This window comes from Megascapheus bottae, chromosome 8 (genome assembly GCF_031878675.1).
Source record: "Megascapheus bottae isolate mThoBot1 chromosome 8, mThoBot2.hap1, whole genome shotgun sequence".
Classification (NCBI taxonomy): Eukaryota; Metazoa; Chordata; class Mammalia; order Rodentia; family Geomyidae; genus Megascapheus; species Megascapheus bottae.
In genome coordinates, this window is record NC_143516.1 from 10,372,033 (window position 1) to 10,384,962 (window position 12,930).

Consider the following 12,930-nt stretch of genomic DNA (forward strand, 5'->3'; position numbering starts at 1 on the left):
GTAAGGCCAGCTTGAGTGTATAGTGAGACTCTCAAGAAGCAGAACAATCTTGTGAATCCAGCTTGTGCTGTTCTTTTTTGTGGTTATTGTATCAGGGTTTGAACTCAGAACCCTAGGCCTTGCTAGAACTCTACCAACTTAAGCCCATCACCAGCCCAACTTTGCTACTGTTTTGTTTTTTCTGGGGGGGGGGGGGATAATGTTTTGGGGTTGGTGTATTTGTGTGCTGATACTGGTGCTTGCACTTGGCCTCGTGCTTTTTTTTAAAAAAATCATTGTTATAAAGGTGATGTACAGACCGAGGGGTTACAGTTACATAGGTAACAAGTGCATTTCCCTTCCTACAGCATCTTCTGTTCCCACTCTGCCAGTCCCTCCCTCCTGTCCACCCATGAGTAGGCCTCATATTCTTGCTTAGCTGTTTTATTCTAGGTTAGCATTCTACTACTTAAGTCGCACCTCCACTTTCAGCCTTCAAAGTCTGGGATTAGTCTGCCTGGGCTGGCTTTGAGTCTGGATCCTTTGAGTAGCTGCCAGGATTAAGCCATCAGTCCCCACTGTCCTGTGCATGCCCTTAACGTGAGAAGTTAATGTGCCAAGACCACCTCACCCACCACTGTGGACTGTCCCAGGGAATATTATCTTGTTTAGGTGCCAGAGAGGTAGGGTCAACTCTGACAACATTAAACAAATCATGACTATTTGTCCCACGCTCCCATGATGTCAACCCCCAAGTGCTGTTTCCTGAGTCAAAACCTAAGTCTCAGCAGACTCAGAAAGTTGATTATCCTAATTCCAGGACCCATGCTGGACACAGTGAGGAATTTGGCAGGGAGAGGGCAGCTGCGTCTGTGTGTTCCGTGCCAGGTATGTCTCCTCCACATTCCAGTAGGGATGAGGATTTACAGGACACTCGTTGGGGTTTTTTGCCAGTCCTGGGCTTTGTACTCAGGGCCTGAACACTGTCCTTGGGCTTTCCTCAAGGCTAGAGCTCTACCACTTGAGCCACAGCACCACTTCCAGCTTTTTTCTATGTATGTGGTACCGAGGAATCGAACCTAGGTCTTTGTGCGTGCTAGGCAAGAATTCTACCACTAGGACAAACTCTCAGCACCAAGGACATTGGTTTTGTGTGTTCCATCTCTTTCCATCCAGGAATCGGAGTACTGCCATGGTTTTTATTCCCCACCCATCCACTACTCACCCTCCTGAGGGGATGGTATCCTTTAACTGATCTGTGTGGCCCAAAGTGGCCAGGATCTTCAGCTCTCCCTAGCTCTGTGGCCTAAGGGCTGGGTTAGAGGTGTGCACCACCGTACTTGGACACCATGTCATTTCTTGCAGAGTTAAAAAGACATTCTAAATGCCAGGTCTAGTTAATGGTGCCATTTCAGGGGGAGACTGAGTGCCTAGCCAAAAAAAAATATAAAACTTTATATAAGCAAAAGGCCTAGTGAAATTTTCCCTTCCTTCCTCCCCTCCTTTCTTTCTTTGCCAGTCCTGGGGCAAACTCAGGGCCTGAGCACTGTCCTTGGGCTTTCTCAAGACTAGAGCTTTACCACTTGAGCCACAGCTCTACTTCTGGCTTTTTCTATGTATGTGATAATGAGGAAATGGAACCCCGGGCTTCATGCATGCTAGGCAAGCACTCTACCATTAGGCTCCGCTCCCAGCCAGGCCTGGTGAAATTCTAAGACAGCCAGGTCAAAGGTTACAGACCTCTGCTGGGAACATTTGTGTGTTCACAACCCTTCCTCCCTGCATGCGCGTGTGCACACGCGTGCGCGTGCACACACACACACACATACACACACACATTTATTCCACACTCCCATGATGCTCGGGCATAGGAAAGTTCATCTAAAATGTGTGCTAAATTTGGAATGCAACTGTGAAAAGCGACATAACCCATATCAAGGTGAAATCACAGGAAGAAAAAGGTCCATCACAATTAATTAGATTGTATTTTATTTCATGAAAATTGGCCCCCAAACAACTAAGAATCAAATATCATCTTGAAGTAGAGGTAACTGCTAAACTTGAAGCTTACATTGAAGACTAAAAAAATGGGCAGCCCTCATCTGGTAGTTCCAAACATCAAAGGAAAATATTGGAACAAAGTATCTATATACACAGAGGCAACTCATGGATACCATTGAAGCAATTACAAGTGGCAAGAGTTTACAAGTTTGGGTTGTAATGTACATGGCTCCAATTGCATTGCCAAAAATAGCAAAATGAGGCACTTGCTCCACCTTCTGTCTTTTACATGTGATCATGTTCAACAGCAGCATTGGAATTAAAGAACAGTATTGCAGGCTACCATTGGCCTCCCTCTTGTTCATTAAGGAAAAAAAAATGTTGCTCACAGACCTGGATATAGAAGGTAGCCAAGCAGTCCAGAGCACATTAGGTAGCAGTATAAAGTGTCATCAAGCAGTTACTGCTGGACAATTGATTGTGACAGCCAGTCACTTCGGCCCCATGTGGTAAGGAAAGGGCATGCACGTGTCTGATCCATTCAGAACAGCTGTGTTCTCCGGCCACAGACAGGAAGTGGGCCCACAGAAATTCCTTACAAACTACTTGGCATCTCCAAAACGTTTATTATCTTCCAAAAGCATGGCACCAGCTCTTGGACAGAGGATCATAAACCTGTTCATGTCTAATAGTAATGCACAGGTGGGCAGAAGGAGATATAACTGTATTGTGATCACAGCCATTTGGAGGCTAAAGTGGGAGGCTCACTTGAATCCAGAAGTTCAAGACCAACCTGGGCAACATACAAAGGTTCCTCCCCAACACCAGCCTCAAAAGATAATTATGCATAGTGGGCTGAGTGTATTTGAGAATAATTGCATGAAAGCATATATTTTCTAACTTTAAGACCAAACAGCATTACAAGGTACCTTGCTAAACATGGTCAATTATTTATATAGTCAAATTCTTAAGAGAAACTACATTCAATTTTAACAGAAAATTTCCTGATACTAAAAGCGGGATATGTGGAATGTTGGGCTTCTAAGAATTATTAACTGACAGCTAAAACATAACTTCTCAAACTGAAGTACTACAATTGAGTCAAATATAAGTGCATCTTACAGGCTACTTCTATGTGCAAAAAAGGAAAAGTTAATGTAAGGTGAAAAACTTGTTCTTTGTGTGATTTTTGTCAGACAAAATCCTTTCTATATGAATATGGCTCATCAGGTCAACATTTTGTAAGAAAGTTTCCATCATCATCATCTTTTAGGCACAGCAGTTCTATAAATTTTCTTTTTACAACATTTGTCATGGTTTGAAATAAAAAATATTAAAAAGTCTCCAGAAAGGCCTTTTTAGGGAGGGTTGACAGAACTGCAGCAGAGAATGTCAGTCTGAAAAGCCACTGTTTATTTTAGCAAATACATCTCTACCATGTAAACATTTGACTCAGAATTCATCTATCCATCTCCCTGGTACCAGTCTTCTTCCGGTGAATATATAGCCTAATAAAACCAGAAAATCTAAGAGAAGCAAATATTTTATTTAAATCAATTGTTGAATCACAGTTTATCCAAAGGAACATAATGTGCAACATCATTCTGAAAGGACACAAGTACACAAGACACCAGCCACATCTACTAAAATATCATCTATAAAGAAGGAACTCATTCTGACACGTGTAAGTTCAGTCTAGCCTACAAGAGCAGAATTAAAAATGTACAAAGTCAGTTCTTTCTGCATGACATGAAAAAAGTGTTGCACTCATCTGCTAAGGCAAGAATTCGCATACTCATCTATTCAAGCCACCCTAACGCCATCTAGAGAAAAAATCTATCTTGCTATTGAAAATAAAACTTCTCAGCTTTCACTGGACTAGAAAGGGGGAAAAAAATTCAAAGTAACTAAACATTTCCATTGCATTTTATTTTTTCAGCTCACTGCATAGAAGAAAGTGACCGATTTCAGAGGCTTACTAGCGTGGATCAAAGCATTAGTGAATTTTAAAAATAAGAACTGTACCTTGTCGTCAGGAATGTAATCTTGGAAGCTCTGTTTGTGTGGGCTGTTAATGGAGGCCTGGAGCTTTCCCAAGGCTTCCCCATAGCTGCACGCCTGTTGTATAGCATGCGATACAAGAGGCCTGTGCTCTAGGTCACGTGTGAAACATGGATGAAAAACTATACAATAGATAATGAGAGGATGACTTAAAAGATACGCATAAATACATAAAGCACAATACTCCAGTTTGAGAAGTAGAGCAAGGTTTTGTTCCAGGTTAAGAATTGAGGCTCTTACATGAGAACTATGAAATGCTATCAAGGGGAAAGAAGAGATGGTCTCGGAAGCAGAAGGTGTTCGCTGGCTCTACGCTCCTGATGAAGCCTCAGGATTGTCAGGGGCACTGGAGGATGGCTCTGCTCTCTGGTTCTCAAAGTTCTGAAATAACGGTCTTGAGTCTCAGCAGCATGTTCTTCCACAACTTGTCTTCACATTCCGGTCTTGGCAAATGTACAATGGGTTTCACTGTAAAAGGAAGTCCAACAGAGAGTGAGCAGAATTGTCTCTTGCTTTCTCATTTACTAATAGCAGAACAGCCATGTGAGTGAAGGGCAGAAACACTGAGTAGCCAGGTGCCAGTGGCTCATACCTACAATCCTAGTAACTCAGGAGGATGAGAGCTGAGGACCTCAGTTCAAAGCCAGCCCAGGCAGTCAAGTCTCTTATCTCCAATTAACCGGAAGTAGAAGTATGGCTTAAGTGGTAAATAGCTATCCTTGAGTACAAACACCAACCAAGAACACAAGGGTCCTGACTTCAAGCTCCAAGATCAGGGGGAAAAAATAGGGGAGGGGAGAGAAAGTATCCTTAGGAAACCATAGTTCAAGTTTGCCAAAAAAACATAGCAAGCCAGGCACTGGTGGCTCTCATCTGTAATCCTAGCTACTCAGGAGGCTGAGATTTGAGGACTACGGATGGAAGCCAGCCCAAGCAGAAAAATTGTGAGACTCAATCTCCGGTAAGCTAATAAATAATAACAACAAAGACAAACTAGAAGAAGTGGAGTGTTGGCTCAAGTAGTAGAGCACTAGCCTAAAAGAAGCTCAGGGCCAACCGCTGGCTCACATCTGTAATCCTAGCTACTCATGCCTGTAATCTTAGCTACTTCATGCCAGTTATCCTAGCCACTCAGGAGGCTGAAAATCAAGGTTCAAAGCCAGTCTGGGCACAAGAAAGTTCCCTGAGCTCTTCAGCTCAAGGCTACCACCCTACCCTTGAGCCAAGACCCACTTCCCATTTTCTAGTGGTTAATTGGAGATAAGAGTCTCAGGTCCTTTTGTGCCTGGACTGGCTTTGAACCTTGATCCTCAGATCTCAGCCTCCAGAGTTATCTAGGATTACAGGCATGTGCTACCATACCTGGCCTGGGCTGGCTTTGAACCACATCCTCAGATCTCAGCCTCCTGAGTAGCTAGGATTGTAGGCATGAGCCACCATGCCCACTAATGAGTAATCTTAAGTCTTAAGTCACATCCACCCTTTATTTTGTAAAGCAGTCATACAAGGGGGTAAAATGAAACCTTTTTTTTTTTCTTTTTTCTTTTTTTTGCCATTCCAGGGGCTTGAACTCAGAGCCTGGGCACTTCTCTGAGCTTCTTTTGCTCAAGGCTACACTCTATCACTTGAGTCACAGCACCACTTCTGGCTTTTTCTATGTATGTGGTACCGAGGAATCAAACCTGGATCTTGTGCATGCTAAGCAAGCACTCTAATCACTAGGCCAAACTCCCACCCCTGAAACCATTATTTTTATGACATGAGAGAAAGCAGCTTCTTGGGGAAGAGGGGAGGATGGTGGATGGTGTGTGTGTATATGTGTCTCCTGGGGCTTAAACTCAGGACCTGGGCCCTGTCCCTAAGCTTTTTTGCCTAAGGCTAGCTCTCAAACACTTGAGCCACAGCTCTACTTCCAACATTTTGGTGCTTAATTACAGATAATAGTCTCCTGCCTGAGCTGGCTTCAAACCTCAATCCTTAGATCTCAGTCTCTTGAATAGCTATGAGTATAGGCATTTGCCACCAGCACCTGGAAAAAATCATAATTACTGAAAAGAAAAATCCTAATTATTTAAGTCAATTGTTTTCTAACAAATATGTCATGGAATGGCATGCAAGAGGAAAACATGACTTTGGAAACAAAGGAACTTACCCACTGTCTTAGCATTCTGTAAGTTCAGATTTTGCTGACTCTCTCTCTGGTTTTTGCATCTCCTCTTCTTTGGGGGATCTGATCTCCTTATCGGCTTCACTGCACCCTTTTCCTTCCTGAAATCCTATTTCCTGGGCTGGCTCCTCCTCTGTTACTTTTGGTCCATTGGTATCAGGGGACTCTTTGGTTAAGCCTCCTGACAGCTCAGCACCTGCGGGAGCTGAGATCTGGGATTCTAGGTGAGCATCTCCTTTCTTGTTTTCTTTGGGTTCCGATGGTGGTTTCTCTATTCTCTCTCTTAACTCATGGAGACCTTCGTCAGGCCCGGCCTTTGCTCTGCTCCCATCTCCATCCGCCTCAGATGGAGGGATTCCTTCCTCAAGCGGCTGGCCACCGACACCAGAACTTTCCACTGGGATCAAGATCTTTGGGGCCATTTCACTCACATCTTCGGAAAGTGCTGGTCCCACTGTAAGTGTGTCATGGGCCGCAAGGGTTTGTGTTTCATTCTGGACCAGGGCCTGCTCTCTACCTCCTGCTTCCCCAGGTTTCTCTCCAGCTTCCTGGTTGTTGGCTTGCTCAGGCGTGGCCTGTGTCTGTGAATCAGCCACAGATGTCTCCTCCTCCTCCTGGGTGAACTGGTCAACCGCTGTCTGAATTACGTTTCGGATGATCTTACTGCTCTCAGTCTCAAGTGCGGCCTTAAGATCTTCCTGGTGAGACATACTGGCTTTGTCTTCCTGCTCATCACCTGCACCTAACTGCAATGTCTGGGACACGCTTCCCTCTCTCTCTCTGCCTTTCTCATGACTGGTGGATAGAACTGGAGTGGGCTCTGCCTGTGTCTCAGGCTCTGCAGAAATGTCATTGCCTTCTAACAGAGGGGCCTGGACTTGGTCTCTTTCACAGGACTTCTCTGCTGGTACTAAAGATGCATCTGAAGACGCTGAAGTTTCACCTGCTTTTGAAATCTTAGTTTCTTCTACTACCTCCTCCTCATCCACCTTCTCTTCCTCCATCTGCTCCACCTTCTCCTCCACTACCTCCACTTCCTCCTCCTCCTTCTCTTCCTCCTTCTTCTCTTCCTCCTTCTTCTCTTCCTCCTCCTTCTCTTCTTCGTCCACCTTCTCTTCCTCGTTCTCCTCCACCTTCTTTTCCTCCTCCTCCTCTTCCTCCTCCTCCTCTGCTACAGCCGTTAGAGCTGTGGAAGCCCCAGGGCCTTCAACCTGAACCTCTCCGTGGCTCACTTCCTTGTGGGTCTGGCTTGGAGCTGGGCTTCCATCAGGACTGCTGGTCTCGGGCAGGTCCTCTGTGGAAATCAGTTCTTCGCTCTTGGGAGCAGCTGCTTCTGGCTCCAGTTCTTCAGGCACTTGCAGGGGTGGCGGCGCCTCCCTGCTCTCCGCGTCCCCCCTCTGCGCTGCGGCCTCTCTCTCCTCCAGGCTGGGCGTCTGGAGCTGACATCCCGCCTCTGCCGCCGCCTCTCCCGGGCTCTCCGCTCCCTCCTCCGTGCGTGTGGACACTACGTGCCCTTCACCAGGTCCATCCTGTTGGGCTTCTTCATCGGGAGTCCGGTCGACCTCTGGAACCACCTGGGTCTTCGACACAACCGGTCCCGCTCCCACCAGCAGCTCTGGCTCGGTCTGATCTGGAACAAGCTCTGCCTCTGCTGGTTTTTCCTGGTCCTCCGGGCTTTGGCAGCCAGGTGCTGGCGGGGCGTCTTGCTGGGCAGGAATGGTCTCGACCTGGGTGGCCTGTGCCTGGGTGTAGGAGCCAGGGGCGGTGTCTGCAGGGGACCCCAGGACCTCGGCCAGCTCAGCTGGAGCCACAGCCTCGGCTGAGCCAGCGGGGGCCTCCTGGGGCTTCTCAGCCTCTTGGGGTGAGGCCTCGGAGGCCAGCGTGGGGACAGCGGGGACAGCGGCCGGGGCGCACACCTTTCCCTCCCGGTGCGCCTCCTCCTCCTCGGCTTCCTGCCCACTCTGGGCCCGGTCTTTGGGCCCTCGGGTGTCCGCGGGCTCCGATTCCTCGCGCACCTTTTCAGCCACGGCCTGGAGGACGGCCTGCGTGCGCTTCTCCTGCTCGCGCGGGTCGGGCGCGGCGCCCTCCACCTCGGGGACCGGGGTGGCTTCCTCGGTGGTGTGCGGGGAGCCGGTGAGCTGGGACACGGCCGACACCATGTCGGCGGTCTCCTCCGCGCCCGACGGCTCCGGGGCCTCGGTTGTTTCGGCGGCGGTCACGGCTTCCGAGGTGAATTCGACGTCTTCCTCGCCAGGGTCTCGGGAAGTGAATTCCGCGTCCTGGCCGGGGTCTCGGCTCTCGGGCCAGGTCTGGGCGGCCCCGGGGGTCTCGGCTGCCTCCACAGTGCCTTCCATCTCCTCCTCCACCCCCTCCCCATCTTCCTTGTCCTCCTCCTCCTCCTCCTTGGGCGGCACCGGCCGGGCTTCGTCCTCCACGTGCCCCGGGGGCTGAGCCACCGAGGCGGAGATCCAGGACGGAGCGCGCTCTTCCAGGCTGGCCACGGCCCGGGCGCCGTCCACCACGACGGCCGTCACGGGGTGGACCAGGCTCCGGCTCACCTCCTCCGACACGTACAGGGCCACCTGCACGCCCGGCTCCGGCGCCCGCTGCGCCTCCAGCTTCTCGCGCTCCACCGCCTCGTACTCGGACAGGGGCACCACGGCCGGGACGTCCCCGTCCTCCTCGTTGGCATCGGCCGGCCCCGCCGCCTCCCCCGGCCCCGCTTCGCGTTTCCCATCTGGCCTTTTCTTGCGCCGTCCAGGAATGAACTTCTTGATGGAAACCCACGACTCTTCCCTCCCGGGTTCCAAGTCGGACGTGGACGCTTCCACGCCCGCTTCTTCCGAAGTCTTCTCCTCCAGCTTGCACTTGGATTTCTTCCTCGGGGTGACCAGGCGTTTGAAGGACTCCCAGGTGGACACCCCCTCTCCTTCCGAGGGGCTGCCGGCCGGCTCGGGGGAAGAACTTCCTGGCCCCGGATCCTGTTCCAGGCTGTGGGCCAGGCCTGGGTCGGTGGCCGGCTCCTTGTCGCTGGCCGTCTCCTCGGCCTTGTCCCCTGCGGTCTTGGGGTCCCCCTCCTCATCAGAGGACGACGCCTTCCGCGCCCTCTTCTTGGACGACCCCACACAAATCAAGGCCTCCCAGGACACCGAGGTGTCCACCTTGCGCCTCGGCTCCTCCCCGGCCGCTCGGGTCTCCTCTTGCACTTCGGAGGCGGCGCTCTCGGTGGAAGACAGAGTGGCGCTCTTGATCTTGTCCAGTTCGTCCTCCTTATCGCTTTCTGAAGGCCTACGGACGCGTTTCTTGGGCGTCACCATCTTTTTGAAAGACGCCCACGGAGTAATGCCCTCTCTTTTCTTCTCTCCATCCGAGGTGGCTCCTTCTTCCCCGTCCCCTTCCTGGGGACCGTCCCCGAGCCCCTTCTCCAGACCCATGGGCTCCTCGTGCTCCTCTGGGGAGGAGGCAGAGCTGTCCCCCTTCTGCTCGTCGGCGCTCTCCGGGGACTCGGTGGGCATTGCATGGTCCCCTAACTCTTCGTCTCCTCCTCCTCCTCGTTTCCCTTTCTGTTTCTTTCCAGACAGCTTCTTTAAGCCAGAGCTGGTGAAAAGTTTCTTGAGGGGACTTGCCTGCATCTTGATCCTCTCCTGGGAAGACAGGAGCTCCGCCTCACTTGCGATGCCTTCTGGATATTTAGATAGCACTTTATCTTCGGGAGCTAGATCCCCCGGGCTGGGATGGTCTCCTTCTTCCAGGACATCCACAGTAGGGCCAGCTCCTGCAGCTTCAGCATTTACTTCACCCTGTTTCTCAGGGGCCGAGGACTGGACGGTTTCTTCCACATCTGCTTCTTGCTCCTCTGTTGTCTTCTCCATGTCGCTGGTATGAATTTCTGCAACGACTTCTTGATGGCCTTCCACATTCTCAGCAAACACTTCTGTTGCCAGTGGGGCGCGTTTTTCTTCAGCAGGTCCCTGATGTTCAGAGGGAAGCTCTACCTTCTCATATTCGGCGGATAATCTGGTCTGGTCACCGCCTTCCGTGGACTCCTGGGCCGGACACTGTTCAGGAGCTGTGGGTGGCTCATTGATTCCTTCCATATTTTCACCTTCCTCTATGTCCGTCTTTCCTGGTTCCTGTTCCTTTTTCTTCTCAAAAGCTTCCAGTTCGTCTTCCTTTGGCTTTCTGAAACTAGCCTTTTTACGCCAGCCAGCCCAGCCTTGAGTGAAGAATTTCTTCAAAGGCGATGCTGTCTCATTGTTGATGGGGCTGGTGGGAGATTCTAGAGACTTGGTAGGTTCTTTTTCTTGCTTTTCTTCTTCTTTATTGCCTTCCTCTACTGCTCGGTCAGATTCAGCGCGTGTGGAAATTTCAGTGTTGTTTTGCTCCTGCTTCGGGGGGTCCTTCAGCTTCTCAGTGGATTGTTTCAGCTCACTCTCTTTGGAGGATGACCCTTCTGTCTCCACGCTGGCCTCTTGGTGGTCACCGGCCCCATGAGATTCTTCTGCTCCTTCCGCTTCCTCTTTTTGGACAGTGACTAGCTGGACAGTATCAGGTTTCTCGGTCTTATCCTTTTTCACAGTGAATTTAAAGCCAACAAACTTAAAAACCTTCTTAAAGCCAACATCATTAGTCTGGGACTCGGTGGAGTGTGCTATCTCATCTAAATTGCTAGCTGAGGAAGGGATCTCTTCGATTATTTCAGGTATTTCCTCCTGCCCGTCTTTGGTGGTGTTTGTAACTTCAGAGTTGGTAGCCATTTCTTTTTCTGAGTCTCTTTCTCTCACATCTTCAGAATCTCTCTGTCCAACTATTAAAAGAGCAGAAGGAGAAAGGAAAAACATGATTATAGTTCAAGAAAATTAAATATTTTAAAACGCGATCAATTGACATGCTCCTTTGTATCAATGATAGGATAAGGTAGGGGATACATGACTCTTGGTAAACGTTAGGAAGTTGGGCAGTTTCTAGTTCTTTCAAATGAGTTAGAAATTTAGATAAAAGATACTGATGGGAGCCGGGAGTTTGGCGTAGTGGTAGAGTGCTTGCCTAGCATGCACAAAGACCCAGGTTCAACTCTTCAGTACCACATAAGAAGAAAAAAGCTGGAAGTGGTGCTGAGGCTCAAGTGGTAGAGCTCTAACCTTGAGAAAGTCCAAGGACAGTGCCCTGAGTTCAAGCCCAACACTGGCAAAAAAAATACTGATGGCCTGGTTCATGCCTAGCTACTCAGGAGGCTGAGATCTGAGGATTGAGGTTCAAAGCCAACCTGGGCAACTAAAGGTGGTGAGATTCTTATCTCCAATTGACTAGAAAATGGAAGGTGGTGCTGTGGCTCAAGTGGTAGGGCGGTAGCCTTGAGCTGAAGAGCTCAGGGACAGTGCCCAGACTCAGAGTTCAAGCCCCATGACTACCCCCCAAATCTATATCTATCTATCTATCTATCTATCTATCTATCTATCTATCTATCTATCTATCTATCTCCAAGTGTAAGAGATTGTCAGAACACATACAATTTCAGAATATCACCACTAAGGTGAGTTAACTTCAAAAGAATAAAAGGACCTTTACAATGGAGAGGTCTGATGTACCATCTCAATCCAAGGACACATGTCATCATGCCTCTTGAGAGGCACACTTAAGTCCTAAGGAGGCAATCAGCAAATCCACAATGAAGGATTGTGTCATCAGGAAAGACCCCGCCCCCCCCAAAAAAAACCACAGGCCCCCCCAAAAAAACCACAGGAGGATCATCTAAAGAAACTTCCAAAAGTTCAAAGGGAGAGGAAGGAGAGGATATGGTGGATTAGGTCCACTGCACATAGATGGAAGCTCCGCTTTCCTGTCAGTGGGGGGAGTGGGATTAAAAAGAAAAGAAAATGTGATTTAAATGAAGCCACGGAAAGAGGGAGGTTAACTATGCTAATTTAGGAGACTTAGAGCATAGCATACACAGAGAAAGAAGCCAGGATCCCAAATTAGATGCTCATTAAATCAAGTGTTGATTATAGGGTTAGTAGCAAAGGCAGGGTTCTTAGAAAAGTTGGTCGAGAATTGCAGCCTGTACAGTTTGCTGATGGCAGAGGGCAGAATACACTGTTATATACCGGTGGTAAGAAACTACACAACAAGGAAGGAGGACATCTACATGAGGAAATACAGATGTGTCACTAAGTCTTACCAGAAACAGAAAGGAGACCCACCAATCAGAAAGCTGTCCAGTTTTCGCTATTTAACCCAAGGCCCCGCTGGCTCATTAGACGGCTTTCTGTGGCATCTTTGCCACATGCTCTCTTTCTCTGCCATGTTTCTTTTTGAACAAATATTTCTATCATCTTTAACATATGTTTACATTTTGCCTCAATTATTCTCTTGCTAAATACAAGGACTAAGGTTGTTTAGCTGCCCTAAACCTTCTGGTAATGGATTTGGTGTATCATCCAGGAAGTGAATGACTGTGTCTAGAAAGCCCAAGGACAGTGCCCTGGCCCTGAGTACAAGCCAGGATTGGCAAAAAGAAAAAAGAAAACAAAATCCAAAGCACCTGCCACATTTGTTCCAGGCTTGATTGTGCAGACCTAAAATTTCAGCACCTGGGAGCCTCAGGCAAGAGGATGGCACAACCACCTTGGGCCACATAGTAAGATGTTGTCACAAACAGACAAACATCATCTGTGACCAACTGTAGACTTTGTATGTAATAAAGAAATATTACCACCCTCAAG

The 12,930-nt window shown here is 48.8% G+C and overlaps 1 protein-coding gene across 4 annotated transcripts in view; it reads right to left on the minus strand.

Annotated features, from left to right (window-relative positions):
• Positions 1-3,370: 3,370 nt before the first annotated feature.
• Positions 3,371-12,930, minus strand: part of Akap12 (A-kinase anchoring protein 12) — a 62,767-nt gene continuing 53,207 nt past the window's right edge. For all 4 annotated transcript variants that reach the window (XM_090337960.1, XM_090337962.1, XM_090337961.1 and 1 more), the window contains 2 exons: positions 6,194-11,015; positions 3,371-4,509 (listed from right to left, as the gene is read on the minus strand). In XM_090337960.1, the coding sequence (XP_090194086.1) occupies positions 6,202-11,015 (4,814 nt within the window). In that variant the 3' untranslated portion in view covers positions 3,371-4,509; positions 6,194-6,201. The remainder of the gene's footprint in view (positions 4,510-6,193; positions 11,016-12,930) is intronic.